At 33.1% G+C, this 17,074-nt stretch overlaps 3 protein-coding genes across 3 annotated transcripts; 1 reads left to right on the top strand and 2 right to left on the bottom strand.

Annotated features, from left to right (window-relative positions):
* Positions 1 to 1,528: 1,528 nt before the first annotated feature.
* LOC125073963 (endothelial differentiation-related factor 1 homolog) lies at positions 1,529 to 2,338 on the bottom strand. Its single transcript, XM_047685099.1, has one exon. The coding sequence runs from the start codon at positions 2,220 to 2,222 to the stop codon at positions 1,782 to 1,784; it is 441 nt and encodes a 146-aa protein (XP_047541055.1). The 5' UTR covers positions 2,223 to 2,338; the 3' UTR covers positions 1,529 to 1,781.
* Positions 2,339 to 2,630: 292 nt separating this feature from the next.
* On the top strand, positions 2,631 to 11,149 carry LOC125073896 (probable nucleoporin Nup54). The gene is made up of 13 exons (XM_047684983.1): positions 2,631 to 2,870; positions 2,987 to 3,106; positions 3,920 to 4,015; positions 4,638 to 4,867; positions 5,124 to 5,277; positions 5,439 to 5,595; positions 5,876 to 5,984; positions 6,136 to 6,319; positions 6,585 to 6,673; positions 6,780 to 6,947; positions 7,136 to 7,255; positions 10,578 to 10,665; positions 10,814 to 11,149. Exons 1-13 carry the CDS (start codon positions 2,810 to 2,812, stop codon positions 10,945 to 10,947), a joined length of 1,710 nt encoding a protein of 569 aa, XP_047540939.1. The 5' UTR covers positions 2,631 to 2,809; the 3' UTR covers positions 10,948 to 11,149.
* Positions 11,150 to 11,372: 223 nt separating this feature from the next.
* LOC125073918 (zinc finger protein GLIS3-like) lies at positions 11,373 to 13,285 on the bottom strand. Its single transcript, XM_047685028.1, has 4 exons — positions 12,905 to 13,285; positions 12,582 to 12,808; positions 12,296 to 12,443; positions 11,373 to 12,138 (listed from the first exon to the last, which is right to left on the bottom strand). The coding sequence occupies exons 1-4, from the start codon at positions 13,031 to 13,033 to the stop codon at positions 11,410 to 11,412; spliced, it is 1,233 nt and encodes a 410-aa protein (XP_047540984.1). The 5' UTR covers positions 13,034 to 13,285; the 3' UTR covers positions 11,373 to 11,409.
* Positions 13,286 to 17,074: the final 3,789 nt, after the last annotated feature.

Raw genomic sequence — 17,074 nt, 5'->3', positions numbered from 1 at the left:
CCTTAAAGGATGAGTACGCTCTTTTCTTGAAGGATCTCAAGTCGTATCGGTTCGGAAAAACCGCCGGCGAAAGCTGGTTCCACTGTGTGGTTGTGCGAGGCAGAAAATTATAATATTACAATATTCAATTAGAAATTTAAAACGTTCGGTTGTGTTTAGTTTGACTTTTATCGATGGCAAAGCACTAAAAACCCATCTCTAAATAAAAAAAATAATCTGTCCATGCTTTTGGGAACTACAGATGCAAATATACACAAATATGTCAACTATTTATACTATAATAGTAATACCCTAACTTTTATGGCTTAAGGTCACGCTAACGGAGTTGCGGGCACCAGATAGTCATAGAAATAAAATTGATATGAGACCATTTTTCTATTAAAGACAGATAGAGAGATAATACCTATTTAACGTTTTTAGCGTAGGTTTGTTCTATAGTCTATTTCAAATTTCCAACTACAAGAGGACAAAGCCAATTAAATAAATGACGTTATATTATTGGTCGACAATAATCTATGATATTCATTATTGACTGACAAAATTGGAACGTTTAAGTAGTTATTGCCTATGCTATGTCTATTCCAATGGAAATAGCAAAAAAGATAAATAAACCTTAGATTAACGTATTCCATGCGATTTATTCATAAATAGTGAACTATCGATGTGCAAATTTGAAGTCATCAATACCATGTAAAAATTAAAAAAAATTATATTCCATCATATTTTTATTTTACAGAACAGTTATAATGACAAAGTAACTATTTCGCTTTCACGGCCAAGCAATTGAATGGAATTTGATGAAATTAGGTATGAAGCAAGTTTGAACCCTTAAGAATGACATTTGAGTCAATAGTACAATTAAATATTATGAAATCGTTATTTTTTTATTCATTTCTGTTTGTCCATCTCGCAATTTAATCTCTCATCTTAAAAATTGCCGTCATTAATATAATTATACTTATTTGTTTTTGTTGATAATAACTTATTCACCATATAAACAAAATTTTGTTTGTGATAGGAATGCAGAAGTTATATAAGCAATAAGCATAACTATATACTTTTGCATATTACGATTTAAGAATGCTCACGTCGCTCACTGCTCAGTGCTCAGATTCTAGATCGACATATTGATGGTATATTGATATATTTCGACTACATTGCGCCGATGAGACCATTCAATATACTGACAAAAGCCAACGACTACAACTTTTCAAGTTCTGGAATAGTAATTAATATAAAGAAGTGGAATAATCCAGTAGCACTCAAGTAAATATCGTAGTTCTCAAATTTTTCACACTTGTGCATAACTAATAATAAAATAAATCCAAAGCTGCCAATATAGATGAATTTCGTGTATGTAAACATATTTTGCGATAATATTATCGTGAAATTATATGATGCGAACTCGGGAAGTTAAATCTAAATAGAAAAAAGAATCTTCTTCATACTTTAGTGTAGTGTACAAAATCATATATCTACCTAATATCTACCTAAAGCTGTTTTTTAAACTTCTAAAAGAAACAAAATATTAATCATAAATAAAACTATTTTATTGCATATCACATCCACATTTCACGATCGCTGCGTTTATGAATGAAACTTTTTCCGAATGGTAACATCATGAGAACTTTCCAGAATCTATACAAAGAAAATAAATGCTTACATCATTTAACACGACGTTATGAATTATATTATAATAAAACAATTTCAACAGCAAAAATATGACTAAACATTATGCAATAAACATATCGGAGTAAAGTCTTCGCCTCCCAGGGAATCCGTTATTTCTGTCCTCCAGGAGGCTGTAGCGGTTGGCCACGTTCTTTTCCGCGTAGTTTTATTCCAATTGCCCTCTCAATTTTACCCAGAACAATATTATTTGGAATACCGCGACCAGCTTCGTAATCATTTACAATTTGAGGTTTTTCACATATTTTTGTCGCTAGATCTTTTTGACTCATGCCTTTAGCCTGTCTGCCTTGCATTATAAGTTTTCCTAAATCAAGGGGTATTTTTTCATGTCGAAGTTCCTCAGTCTCTCTGTCAAGTTTTGCAGTATTTTTTGTTGTAACATGTTGTTTATTAGTTCCAGCACCAAATTTCTGTTGAGTATCCACTGGTAAACCTTGACGACGTGCAGCGTTAACTGCTTGTTCAGTTTTTAGTGCTGATGCCTTTGGGGGTTTTTTTCGAAGAATTGTTACGGTATCCCAATCAGACATTTTTAATAAAATATGTAAATAAAGTACTGATCTAATGAAATAACCAAAATTTTAGTAACAGTATTCTCTGCTTTATCAAAATGTGCAAATGCACAGACGATATTAAAGGTTAACGTTACCACAGATTACGTATTTTCAAAAGAAAAACATTTGATACAGATAAAAGTATACTAATACATACCTGCACCCGCAAAAATAAAAATACCTCATACCCTTTTATGATTCTATCATTTTTTTACATGTATATAAGTTTGTTATATGTACGTTGTATTATATAGATAAGTCTCTACTCGTGTTTAATATATTGAAATAAATTATATTATTGTCATCTATCCATAGATTATATTCTGGTTTCACTTATCTGAGTTATCTGTGATTCTGTAATCTGTTCCAAGTTCTGTCTGTCGTCAAGTGTCGTCTGTGCGACTTTAAAGTTCATATTTCAATTCGTCTTGGTTCAAATTAATATCGTATTCTGAAATGATATAGAATTAAACACATGGAAAAATTGTCAATTTTAATAACTGGTGGTGGAAAAAGGAATGATATCGTAAAGTTTATATTTTTCGTAGGTTTATAACTCAAAAATGTCGTTTTCATTTGGTTCCAACACATCCCAAAGCGCTGGTTTTGGTTCTGCATCTAAACGTAAGATTCAATCAATTCACGTTGATGCATATTAAATACAATGCAAAAAATATATACTTTCTTGGAAGTATTGTATATTTGAGCAAATAGTTATGCTGAATTTGTTTAAATTTCAGCGACTTTTTCATTTGGAAGTACAAATACTGCAACTACCAGTACTGCCGGTTTTGGCGGGTTTGGTACAACAACATCTTCGTCGGGTTTTGGCACATTTGGTGCACCTACATCCAGTGCAGGTTACCATTTGATACTTTTTTTTTATAAAATAAAAGCATCGTTCTAGTCTAGTGTTAAATTTTACTGCACTGTCGTTAGTAATATCTGTTATCTTGAGCTTTGAATAAAGAAAATTATTTTTAAATAATAACTATGTTTAGTTAATAATTTAAAGACATATTCCTGTGAAGTATATTTTCTTAGTTAGATATTTTACTGTTATTACAGTATCTTGCTGATTCTCTTCCTGAATATCAGATTCTAAATGAAAATCTATTTATTGAAGAACTTTAGCAAGTACTTTCGAATCATCATTTTACAGAACTGTAATTAATGTGAAGCTGCCATTTATTCAGAATGTAGATTCTACCGAGAAGAATTGGCAATTAAAAATATTATGAACAAGTACTAAATCCACACTTTTTACCATTAATTTGAATTTATGAATTAGCTAAAAAGTGTCTGAAATTTTGTTTTAGAAATAAGTACCTTGCCCTAGGAACAATTTATAGAGTCGGAGTTTGTGGAGTTGTTAAATTGATGTTTCAAACTTATTCTTACTTCTCATGTTAATACAATAATAATTATGCCTGATTCTATTAAAATTATCAGTGTTAATTGTTGTAAATATATTTCGATACCACTGTCAGTATTCCTACTTAATTAAAACATTTGAAGGGAGTCTTGAGCTTTTAAGATTATAAATAGACTGGACAGATAATTTTTGTAAAATTAATTTGTTTACAAATTAGTTAGTAGTGTTTTGTGTGTAAATATAAATAGTTATAAAAACATTTAAAAAGCAGCATAAATATTTTTTTATTTTGTTATAGCAACACCATTTGGTGGTCTTAATACTGCTACAACAACTGCACCTACACTTTTTGGTGGTTCAGGTTTTGGAAATACTGCAGCTAAGCCAGCTACAGGTTAGTTCTTTGTTTTTTTCAAAAATTAGCAATATTTTGTCTGATATCTCTTATTAGTCTAATTATTTTAAGTGAAATAAGGGATGTAAATTTATTACTTAGGGATTTGAAATTATTTCAGATTATCCAATTGTTTTGAATAGTTTATAACAGTAATATAAGATTATTTAGAAAATTGTAAAAGAAAAATCTACAATATGTAAATGTATTTAAAGGCATTTTCAATTAGACATAATCACGGTAAACAAATCACACACAAATAGCTTTAAAATTCTACTAACTATTTAATGACTCTTAAAGTTTTACAATAGTCAGAAAAAATTTATAACAAATATTTTTATCGATTTTGGTTAAAGTTAAGATAGATTGTTATTTCGAATATCCAATAATTTTGGTTAATGCTATGGAGCTCCATATCATCCCAGAGAGAAAGATAACTAATCGGATTAAGAAAATTAAATGGGACATGTAAAAATTAATAGTTCTTTGTTATCTATTATTTTATAATCAAGATATAAAAACATTACATATTTTGTAACTTAACCATCTAGGCTAGAAAATAAGTATTCTTATTCAATTTTACCTCTAATGGTAATGTGAAATTGTACACAATTTATTTCAGGATTTGGAACTGGCACTTTTGGTGCAAATACTTTTGGGACTGGAACAGGTTTTGGTACTGGTACCTCAACATTTGGTAGTGCCCAACCAGCATTTGGTACTAGTAATATCGGTAGCAACACTTTTGGCACTGGATCTTCGTTTGGTTCAACCTTTGGTGCTAAAACTACAACTACTGGTTTTGGTGGTTTTGGGACAGGGCTTGGAACAATTGGTTTTGGTCAACAACAGGTTGGTTTTCATATAAATAATAGTTTTTAATTCTTCTGCATTAAAAGAAAGCAAAAACTTTTCAGTAAAGATAATTTTTCTGTCAATAGTCAAGACACTTAAAACATGTTCAAATAAAATATATATTTTTATTACAGTTTAGCTTTTTTAATTGATTTTTTGCCATTTTATTCATATGATTATAGAATAAGTATTAATTATCTTTTGTTTCACTGATGTTCTCAAAGCTTAAAATAAAACCTTGTTTTGGTTTAAGCAACAACAACTACAACAGCAACAACAGCAACAACAAGGCCCTACAAATGCCCATGAAGCTCTTGTTGCAGCTGTTTTTAACTGTTGCGTGTTTGGTGATGAGAGGGACCAAGTGTTGGCCAAGTGGAATCTTCTGCAGGCACAGTGGGGCACTGGTAATTTCTTACATTTATATCTTTAATTTATATTTATGTATATATAAATAATTATTGGCCAATGACCTCTTCTCGCCTTAAGCTTAAACAATTATCATTATGTTATATTAAATACTTGACATTATACTAGTATTATGTATCTATTGTTTTCTTATTCACAGGTCAAGCCTACTACAGTCGTACCGCTCCGCCATTAGAGCTCAATGAACAAAATCCTCTTTGTCGTTTTAAGGCAGTGGGATATTCAAGATTAGGTGGGAAGGAAGACAAGGAAGGGCATGTAGCCCTGGTGTTTAATAAATCTGAACAAGAAATAAAGTAATTCAACATTTGATTAATTAAACACTTGTAGACATAGAAAAAAAATATTTGAAGTTCCATACTATTCGATTTTTCATCCCCAATCATCAAGACATCCCTATTGATAATAAATATATATATATATATATATATATATATATGTACTTGTTTACCCTTGTTGCTAATTGGTCAGGAAGATTTTTTCTAATTGTTTGGTGGAATTCTTAATCAGGTTAATAATTAGTTTTATAGATTAGAGTCACCTTCTTTTTTCAAATTTTATTTTGATGTTTTTTAGGAACAATCAACAAGCATTATGTACTTCATTGTCTGGTCTTTTTGGCAACAAGCCTAATTTGGCTGTCAATGTTGAATCTGTTAAAGCTGTATCAGAAAACAAGACTCAGGTATAATACCTTGTTTCAATTATTTTAAAACTACAGGTATTTTTACATATCTTGAATATATAATTTGTTAAAATTAATGTAGTGGTTATTTGTTAAAATTAAGGTAGTCCTATGGCATCAGACGAATGTTCATGAGGGATAATGTTTTCAGGTGGTAATATATATTGTGGACAAAGGAGCTGGAGGACAGCACATAAGTGCATCAGAGTTGTCTGCATTCCTGAATGCAGGTGTTGCTCGAACAAACCTCACTAATGCGGGATGTTCCAGTGTCACTCCCGTCACACGACCTACCCCTCAGATGCTGGAGCAATATTTGCAAAACCCTCCACCAGGTAAACTTTTTTTACCTTAAAATATTGCTGCATTGTGTTATCAACTTCTTTGTTAATTTTGAACATTAAAATGTGTCTTGACTTGTACTTTTTACTAATGTTATAATGCTGTATTTTTGTTTCACAAGTTAGCAATTGCTATAATAATAATATGGTTACTTTACTTGAACTAATAATATAATAAATTCCACTTCCTTGCAGTATTTTTACATTGCTATAATTTTTATCCCTTGTTTTGGGTTAATGTAGTTTTTTTCTTTGGAAGGTATGGACATGCGGCTTTGGAAGCAGGCACAGGCTGATAATCCTGACTCTGAAAACTACATACCGGTTCCCATTATTGGATTTTCAGAGGTATAAATTACTTGAATGTCAATATTTTAGCTCAATTTCAATTTAATATTATAGTGTAATTGCACATGCGTACTTCAATGAGTAACTTCGAGCAAATTGTTTTCAGATAAAGTTCCGCGCGCGATGCCAAGGCGAGGAGGCGGCGTTACAAGCGAGCTGGTTGCGACGCGCTGCCGACACGCTGTCCGCACTGCGCACGCGCCGCGCCGCCGCCACCGCGTCGCTCGCGCGACTGTCGGCCTCGCTGCACGCGCTCCGACACACGCTGCTGCAGGTACACACTCCCGCCTACTGCCGACGCGCTGTCCGCACTGCGCACGCGCACCGTACTGCGGATACATAGTGTGCACCATCTTTGTTGACTTTTTAAATGAATATGCCAAAATTTAGGGGTGCAATAAAAAAAGTTTATTTATAACTTATTAAGAAAAAACAAAAAAATTTAATAGAATAACATTGCAGGTGATATCTCGCCTCGAAGTCGTCGGTCGTGTGGGTATTGCTTTGAGTCCTGAAGAAGAAGCAGCCAGAGCTCGCTTGCAGGAACTGGCATCTCAACTGGCTGCTCCACCATTATACAACGTTAGTTTTAAAATAACTGTTATACTTGTCACGTAATTTCTGGTAATAGTATTTAATAGTTAAGATTAATTGTAAAATTGAGATATGAATGTAGAATATTAATAAATTTCAAGACAATATTTTAAGTTTAAAATATTGCGAGGTAGTGAAGACAGGGAAACAAAATCTACATTATATCATTATTCTTCTTACTACTTTCTTACATATGTTGTTAGTGTATCTGTAGTGTGTCTTACTTGCTGGTAGGCCTTTTTGCAAGCCCGTCTGCCTAGATACTACTAACTACCCATATATTCTACCGCCAAACAATAATACCTACCTGCGTTCTGGTTTGAAGGGTGAGTGATCCAATGTAACTAAGGGCACAATGAACATAACATCTCAGTTCCCAAGGTTGCATTGGGCATGTAAGAAATATTCAAATTTTAAACGGCGGTAATGTATATTAGGATATATGTATATGGTGGTGACCACTTACAACCAGGTATTACATTCAGATATGCTTATCGATATTATCCATAACACTAAAATATATAAAATCAAAGAGTTTCGTATATACATATGTACATATTGATCGTTTAGTGAAAAATAAAAAGATATGTGCCGTTACTTATAAATATTTAACAATGAATAACAAAAAGTTCAGTCAAACCAAAGCAGACGCACATACATAAACCCGAAACCATATAATTTAGGAAAAAAGGTTTGCTATCTCTCATGAGGGTGTTCACTGCTACTGTACGAATATATATAATAATATTATGGTTGGTTTTTGCGATTACTTGAGAACCTAGTTGAACATTATGTCAAGTCAAATATTATTTTAACGTTGCTCTCGCACATTAATATGACTTAGCCCCAACCGTACTCTTGATGCCAAACATAAACATAACGCTTATTAAGGAATACTGTACTTGACAGAACTCAAGTGCGCGTCCTCAAAATATCTTATATACGTGATATTGCAAGTCTAGATGTGATACGTAAATTTGGCAATTTGTAAGTTATTGATAAACTGCGAAACAAGTGACTTTGGTCGATTTTTTGTACACTCAATGACCGCGTGGCGTCTTTATCTCAGTCTTATCAGCCCTTATCTCCAGACGTATTATAGACATGTATGCTGGGGATAGGTGACTTGTACATGATAGTATATGTTTTGTTCTAATTTGGCCATTCTATAACAATCAATATTGAATTTTCACGTGGAGGTCAATTTAATTTGATAAAACAATATTTTAGATGAAGATTATTTTGGTTTTACGTAAAAAAAAGTAATTACAGCCAGTCCCACTGCTGTGCCCCCTTCTTTTGAGGAGAGTTTTTGGTGGAGATTATTCACGTTGCTCTTGCTGATTGGATCGTGATATGCATGTGATGAAATTATGAAAACGAAATAATGTAACGATATAAAATATTTTGTAAGAAGTACCAGTGAGTAGTTAAAGGCAATAATAACACTCGTACTAAAATAACAATTATCATTAGGCTTATGATATCGATATTTACGTCTTTGTATCACCGCATTGTTGCAGTCGAATACAAAACACTTTAAGTATAATCCATTAAAATGTCATTATGTACTTATGTAACTTACATACCTGTTTACAAATAATCAGTAATTAGAACGCTGGAACGCGTGTAGCAATATCAATGTCGCTTATCTATGTATCTGGTTATAACCGGCGCGGTAGGTAAATGTCATGACGAGTAATTCCTTGATTGATGCACTAAAGTTTATTGCTTCAATAATCACGCAATAAAGGCATTATTGTCAAGTACCTAAAATGTTTGGTGATGTATGGTGTATATGCCTTCTTTGTTTTAATGTTAAATATGGCTTCTATGATTAATATTTATTCTTCTCTTAGGATAGAACTTTTCAAACTGTAGCCTACAATACTCATGTATGAAGCGTCAGAAATATGTTGGATTTGTTTAAAATAAATTTATATAAAAAATACAGTATAACATGTAGATGTTCTGTATTATTTATAAAAAAAGTTCGTTTAAATTTTAAGTAAAGAATGTGTACCTTATAGTTTGGGTAACGAAGGTGATTATATTATATATAATATTCAGTGACAATATTTAAAAAGGATAACATTTGATCCTTCTTCTCCTCTTGCACATCTCTCTTCATCATCTTTTTGAGCCTACATATTGTATTTTATATTCGAGTTTTGAATGCATTCTTTTTATTATTTTGCCTTTTGATGTTTTAACAAAGTTTAGCTGTTTAGCGGTCATTATGTTTAACACGTACGTATTATTACATTAAGAAAAAATATAACATGTGTATAATCTCTAAGCGTTGCTAACGGTAATTACATGCGTCTGACCACGACATACGTCGCTCCATTGCAAGAGGTTCTATCCTAATCGTCTTTGGAACAAATTATAATAATAAAGTCAATACTTTTCTTCACCGCTGCACCGCCAAAAAAATCTACCAGCACACGTGTTCCCCTCCTCTCATAACCTGGGTTCCTTCAAACGAGGCGTGGACAGGCATCTTGCGGGCCGGTATGCCGTGGGCGACTAGTGCAGTTTTCTCTGACTGTAATGGCCGTCTTCGCGTTTGGATTCCACTGCCACTTAACATCAGGTGGAGTGGAGGTCATATGCCTTCCCGGTTTGAATAAAAAGTTCCAGGGCTTCAGCCACCTAAGCTTAACGATAGATTTTATATTATCTCGTTAAAAGTTTAATAAATTTAACTTGTGAGGCATTTAATTCAAGTACATAATTGTTTACATATATATTTATTTAAAGAATAAGTTTCTATTACTACCTACCATCGATTTAACGTTAAACTTCTTAAATAAAAATCACATACGTACACAAAAATAAACGGGAAAAATAAAAATTTTGTTAGTGTTATCCAAATCACAGGGTGCAAGGTCACATTAGTAGGTCACAGTAGTGTACTTTTTTAGGGATAATGTCCCTAAAAAAGTTTACCATTGCACTACTGATAATAATCAGAAAGTAATCTTTATTGGTACTTTAACTCCTAATTTTGGAAGGCAGACTTGCAAGTGAACGTGGACTCACCCTTAATCCGTAGACAATGACATAATAAGAAATGTATAACGGTCCGTAATCCCCTAATGTCACCAACTCTTGAATCCAATACTGGTTGCTTGGATGCTTATATTGCCTCTAATTACATAAGCTTAATCGAAAGATAATATTATACAGATATAACTAATGAGTAGGACTGGGCAAGTTGGTACAAAGCCTTATCGTTAGTGTGTCCCGATATAAATTAAACAATTGTGGATTTTATTCAAAAATCTTACGCAAAATATTTCTCTAGGGTCGATTAAACGAACTTCTGTGCGCCGTCCGACTACAACGCAGTGCGAGTGCGGGAGCACCGCATGAAAGATACCACTTAGATCCAGGTGAGATTACTCATAGTCATAACTAATATCAAGTAAATTCTTATTTAATAGGCTATTAAATATTTTTTCTCCAGACTTTTTAGGTAAGTGTATGTGCTGTATTGTATTATATGTGCTAATATTTATGTTCTTAATGTGTCTTTTTTAGGTGCACAAGAAGATGTGAAGCAATTTTTATCCCTCCAACAGCGTGGTATGGCCCACTTGCTCGACACGGCTCGGAAGGACCTGTCTGCACTCAACACTATTGCTGAAGGAATGTCTCGTCTCGTGAGAACTTAGCAGAGCGTACAACCGAAGAATGACTATTCCGCGCATTTCGTTGAATGGTTCGGTTGAATTGTGAGAAACTGTTCCGCTAGTGCGATACTCGTGTTAAATGTAATCGAGTTTATTTTGTAACATGTCTTCTGAATAATTGTAATCATCAACTTTGTAAATACGACTGATAGTCCATTGAATAAACTGTAATTTTGAATTTAAAGAGATATTTCTTTACATTTTTTCTTAAACTTAGTTATTAAAATTCATAAGATTTTAAATTTATTGCAGGTTTGTCTTATCGTGCAACAATAATATTTGCTTTTGATATCATGATGATGATATGCTGAACTAGTTGGAGAAGAGTTGTATTGTACAAATATTCCGCATTCGCTGTGTAAGACACATTGTAGCCGATATGTGATTATATAATATTAAACAAATTCTAAAATCAATAAATATACTTTATTTCCAATAATATAATTAACTTTTAGTACTTAAATCTAAAGGCAAGTCTGTATGTCTGACTAGTTCTAGTTTCTCGATAGGTTTGCAGTCCAAGCGTTTGACACAGATTAAATTTAGGGGTACTTCCTCAATACATTCATACTTCTCAGAAGATTCTTGAAACGTGTCACCAAATGTATTCGGTTCCGTCGTGAAAGACTTTTCGTTAATTGTTGGTCTTAATACAGAGTAGTTATGTCCACATGTATAATAGTTTCTATAAGCATGGTCGTACATCTGGGAATATTCTAAATATGACATTTCATGTGAAGGGACCCTGATTGGGTACACTTTCTTGAGAGGTCTCATGTACGCGACCCGGTCCATAGCGGGAATATAGCTTAAAGGCGCGCCCAACGCAGACCCTGTGTATGAAGTAATAGATTTAAAGGGCAAATTAGGTGACACCATACAAGGGGGGCTGTACGATATGGCGGAGGGTGATGTGGGCTGCTGGTTGTAAATTATATTTTCACGTAACGGGGAATAGCTGTCAGAACTTTGGCGTTCGTCAGACGATTCCCGTCTTGGATTGTCCTTTTCATTGATGAAATGTTTATACGTCTTGACGTGTTTTCTGAGGCTGGATGGGTCTGTGTACCGCTTGTTGCAGCCGGGGACCTTACAACAATATGGCTTGTCGACTGTGTGCGTGCGAGTGTGTTTGAAGCGGTCACTGGAATTCGAGTAGGCTTTGCCGCATCCCTGTTAAAAATTAAACATTTTTAATTTATTTCAATAATCAAATTTAAATTGTAGATGGCAATTTAATAGTTTTTATTAATATATTTTTAACAAAATATTTTTTATAAATATTCAACATAAATAACATGTACATAAATATGTATAAGATATTATTTACCTCATAAGGACAAACGTATGGTTTTTCACCGGAGTGTGAACGGAGATGTATTTTCAAGTTTTCAGCCCTAGAGAAACTCTTCTGGCATTGGTTGCAGGTGTGCGGACGTTCGTTGGTATGGGTCCGTACGTGTACTAACATTTTGTATCTGTAGAAGAAAAATAAAATTAGATATAATTACATTTCTACCTGCAATATGATAATTTTCTTTCTTATATTAAATAGGTAAATAATAAAATTTATATTTTGTTATAAAAGTTAAATATTAAATAGTAGAAAAACCTACCTCGCATTAAAACCTCGTTGAGGTCTTGAACAGTTTTTCCAACAACAATAAAAAAGGCCGTCTCTGTGTGCATGAGCGTGAACCCGGGCAATGTGTGCGGACAGGCGAGCTACGTTCGGAAACCTCAAACCGCATCCCCTCCAGCCACATGATCCTTCACTTGTTTCAAATCCAGAATCGCTTGTGTGTTCTGGAGACGATCCTCCTAAAGAGTCTTCATCTTCATCCTATGAAAACAAAAAAAAGATATAAGTATAATCCAACAAATTTAAAATGGACGTGATCAAATGTTTTACTTAAATTCCGAAATAAAAAAAACGCACCTTTGGTGGAAGTTGAGGTAAGACGTTTGTCCTTGCAAAATAAGGAGCGAATCTTTCCGCCGGTATCCACTTTGACACCCTACATCCTTCATCGCGTATCTGCGGTCGCATTTGCGGAAACACTAACATTTTTCTTATGTTTACACGAATTATTATAAGTAATTCAAAATATACAACTACTGTCCACCGCGCGATCGGACCGTCTAGTGATGGCTCGCACTCGCGCTGCCTACTTATAAAACGTCTCACCGCACTGATAAGCCGCCGAGTCCCCTGCGAACACGCCGGTTCTATTACTAACACTTTTCCTAGAAACTGATTTCAGTTATCACTTCTCACTAACTCGTGTATTGAGAAAACACAAATTCCGGGGATTTTAGCAATTTAGCTTGGCTCGTAAACAAGATTTAATTCTAAATAGAACAGAGTTACGCCATCTACTAAGTAGCAAAACGATGTAGGAACGTTATCAGGAGCCGCCTGCCGCGGCTGTAGTCCAGTTTTTACCAGTCCGATAGGCCTCGGTTCAATAGGTGACTGATATGATCATGTTTATGTGAAGCGACCTCTCTCATTCGTTTGGATTGGTTTTCGAATAAACTAAAAGCGTTTATTTTTGTTTCATTAAAGAAGTTTAATTATTAATGTTATCGACACAAATTATATAAATATATCAAGGTTTAAAAAAATACTATTAAGAATGTGTTTCATTTATATTTAATTTAAATAACGTAGTACTTAATGTAGTAACTTTTACTAAATCGTTATTAGTGTATTGATTTGCTCATCATTATAAAACCAAAAAAATATTTCTATTTGACTAGTTGATTAGACTAGAGTTGAGCAGTTTGTAGTGTTTTAGAATAAAATCACCCGCAGTTCACGAGAATGATAGATAAGATTAAAAAGCCATCAAGGTTTGCATAGACAATTTGGATCATATTTGAAACAATTGACCAGTTTTTTACAGATATAGTTTGAGTTTATATGATTCTTTAATGCTTTCATTATATTGAAGGGGTAAAGGAAATAAAATATAAAAAGTAGAAAATGACGAAGGATATAGTCCTACTTTATATATTGAGATTTAGTTTGCACCTTTTCCAGTTGAAACGCTTTTTTTATTTCATGAACAAGTAGAATACTGTTTATTTGAAAATATATACTATATTAATTTTTACCAGAAAACAATATTTAAAATTAAAAATATCACAACTGATTGCAATCACTAGACACGGTTTAGATTTATAATTTTATCTTATCATAAAGATTCAATCTTCTGCATGAGCCGAAACGCGTTTCACCTTCCACTCCTACCAGTGTAAAGTCCGGAAGTTCAAAAAAAATCAAATATGTGATGGAAACTTACTACCTAATGTTGACTATTTATCTTTAAAATCGTTGAAAAAATGATACTGAAAACAATCTATATTCGGTGGTCTTTGATTTGTATTACAAAGACCAAAGTCCCTTGCGAGCCCATACATTTGCGATTAATGTCGCTGCACTAAGCTTTATATATTTAAAGTAAGTATTTATCAGTCAAACAAAGAGACATGACAGCTCACGTAGAGTTTATACTTATATTTAAGAATGCAAATTTGTGCGTCATTATATGACACTCATTACATTACTTGTTTGAACGAGTAACTTCATCGTCCGTTATCAGCCTCTACGTTTGTGTGTGAGGATGATAAACGTATATGTTTGTTTGTGTGAATGCGCGGCCCCCTGCGGCCGGCGCGCGCACTGGTTTCAGCCGGTTCGCTTATCAGCCGACGGTTCGTGTCACCGGTGCGACAGTGGAACAACATTATGAAGAACCGAATGGGACGTAAACAAATACTTGATATTATAATGAACGTTAATTGTTATGAAATACTTATTCGTAAATATAATTTATTGTTTTATTAAAGAAAGAAAATATTATATCATTATTAATATATATATATATGAGTATGAACGTGACTTTTGTTAATTCAAGAGTTTCACAAAATTGTATGTTATTATTTTTAAATGAAACGGGTTCATAGTTATATCGGCCTAGTTATGCATTTTATGCTATCAGAAAGTCCGTCTGAGACACAAACACGAGGCAGTTCCAGGGGTTAGATTGAACTGGTTTAAAGTTATCTTACTCGTAACCAAATACCATATAAACGTATTTCATCATTAATATCGAAGTAAATAAGGAAAATAACAAGATAAAAAACTAGTAAAACATTGCACAGGACCAACTTGAGTCGAAAGTATTTTTTTTAATCTTAAGAGTATTTAATTATTATTAAAAGATTATTGGTTATAAAAGCTTAAGCATTTTCAAATAGCAGCTATTCAAATATAATTTCGAATTATTTAAATCACAATTTTAGTGTCATAGATATTTAGACTTTTTGAAACGGTGATTTTTTTTTAAATTTGAAATAGCGATAATATTTACAAATTAAATGAGTAATTCTTTCAAAATTCAAAAAAATAAATTGCATCAGATATCAGGGCGACGAAAACACGGATATTGTAATAATTATCAGACGATCTTTAACAGAACTGATAAAATGAAGGTAACTTTGTGGACTTTTACCGCTGGGATGTTTAAGTCGATAATGTAACACACTAAAGACAATTCTTATTATATATATATGCATCTAGGTAATGAGATTTATATATTATTAGCTAGCTTGGGGTGCAGGTCAGTTACCTACACGTGGCGCACTCTAGGCATGTTTAGTGTGAGTATTCTACACTATAAGACGGTTGCCATACAAGTAGTTCGTTATCCTGGTAATTTTCTTATTAGCAAAATGGAACGTGCTACTGACCTATGCACATAATTCTTTCGAAGGGTAGGTGGGAAGGGTCTAGACACCGTATATGGGTGAAGATTTTATAGTTCGGACGACGGTGCGGAGTGGAATTGGCAGAAAACAGAATCAGCGGCTCGGTCGATAACGTTCAGCGAAGACCGCAAAGGCGTTTAAAAGACATGGCGTGACCAAGATGAGGGCATCGGGAATCGCCTCCATGTACGAGAATTCCGCTCAATGAATGCGGAGCACAATACGGCACCGGAGGCCGCATTTTGGTTATCAGTGCGATATGTGCGGGTGCTGTAATATTTTCTGACATTGATACCTGACTTCAACATATAATATTTTTTTTAATTAGAAACTGTTAATTAATTTGTACTGTATAGTGTTGTTTGATAGTTACATTTTTTTAAGTTTCTTTAAATTGTAATTAAACACTATTTTACTATAATTTCGTAAATAGATAATATTTATATAGTTTAATACTAACTTAAACTGTTATTTTTCATGCTCATTGAAAGTAACTAACATTGAAATTTTTAAACTTAACTTTATAATTGCTGATTCAAATTTAAAACGCAAAGAATGTCAGATGAAGTTTAGTGCTTTTTGTTTTAAGTACTCCTTGTAAATTTTATCCCAGAGACATTGTTTAAATTTGGCACGTACGACACAGACAATACTATCACGTACCGATGGTGATAGCTTTGATAAATGATAAGGAATTAATCCCCGTCTGAGCATGTGAATTGCATGATCATAAACACGCGACGGGCACGTGAAGTTTTCCGGGTGATGTGAATTTACTTACCTTATATGGAAACCTAATGATAATTCGTTCTTATACCAACACATTATTTATACTACTGAGATTAATTTTGGGTAAACGTGTTGTTAACCTTTCGCTAATTATTTATTTTGTTTTATAAATAGTAATGTAACAATTGAATTTTGGAAGCTATATTTTCCTGGTTTCATTATTTTTTGTATTCATTTCTAAATTACTTATATAATGAAATATATGGTTCATCATAAAAATACACCTAGTGCTAGAGTCTAGAATGTTACACGTAATATTGAGTACTCTGAAGGATCGACTTTTTTTACAAGATATATAAAATTTTGTGCAATAACGTTGCATTTTGGTATTGATGTTAATATAAGCCAGTACTTTTATACCGTCAACTATCGTATGGTGAAGGTTTCATATCTCTCGGTTTTATAAGATAACTGTTGTTACGTGATTTAAAAATAAATGAATTACTACCTCTTTATAATATTAGTATGATGAGGGCACAATAGCCCTCGTCAAAATATTAAGGAAATTCTCGGATATCTGTAATTCAGCTGCGTTTAATTTTTG

This window comes from Vanessa atalanta, chromosome 2 (assembly GCF_905147765.1).
Source record: "Vanessa atalanta chromosome 2, ilVanAtal1.2, whole genome shotgun sequence".
Classification (NCBI taxonomy): domain Eukaryota; kingdom Metazoa; phylum Arthropoda; class Insecta; order Lepidoptera; family Nymphalidae; genus Vanessa; species Vanessa atalanta.
The sequence above is the reverse complement of the archived record's forward strand: the minus strand, read 5'-3'. Positions and strand labels throughout refer to the sequence as shown.

Bases quoted from the DNA above. Each gene is read 5' to 3' on its own strand.
- LOC125073896 (XM_047684983.1), top strand. From the start codon at position 2,810: ATGTCGTTTTCATTTGGTTCCAACACATCCCAAAGCGCTGGTTTTGGT. The intron at 5,278-5,438 runs GTAATTTCTTAC...TCTTATTCACAG, and splicing joins GCAGGCACAGTGGGGCACTG to GTCAAGCCTACTACAGTCGT. The intron at 5,596-5,875 runs GTAATTCAACAT...GATGTTTTTTAG, and splicing joins AAATCTGAACAAGAAATAAA to GAACAATCAACAAGCATTAT.
- LOC125073963 (XM_047685099.1), bottom strand. From the start codon at position 2,222: ATGTCTGATTGGGATACCGTAACAATTCTTCGAAAAAAACCCCCAAAG.
- LOC125073918 (XM_047685028.1), bottom strand. From the start codon at position 13,033: ATGTTAGTGTTTCCGCAAATGCGACCGCAGATACGCGATGAAGGATGT. The intron at 12,809-12,904 runs GTGCGTTTTTTT...TTGTTTTCATAG, and splicing joins TACCTCAACTTCCACCAAAG to GATGAAGATGAAGACTCTTT. The intron at 12,139-12,295 runs GTAAATAATATC...AATTTTTAACAG, and splicing joins CATACGTTTGTCCTTATGAG to GGATGCGGCAAAGCCTACTC.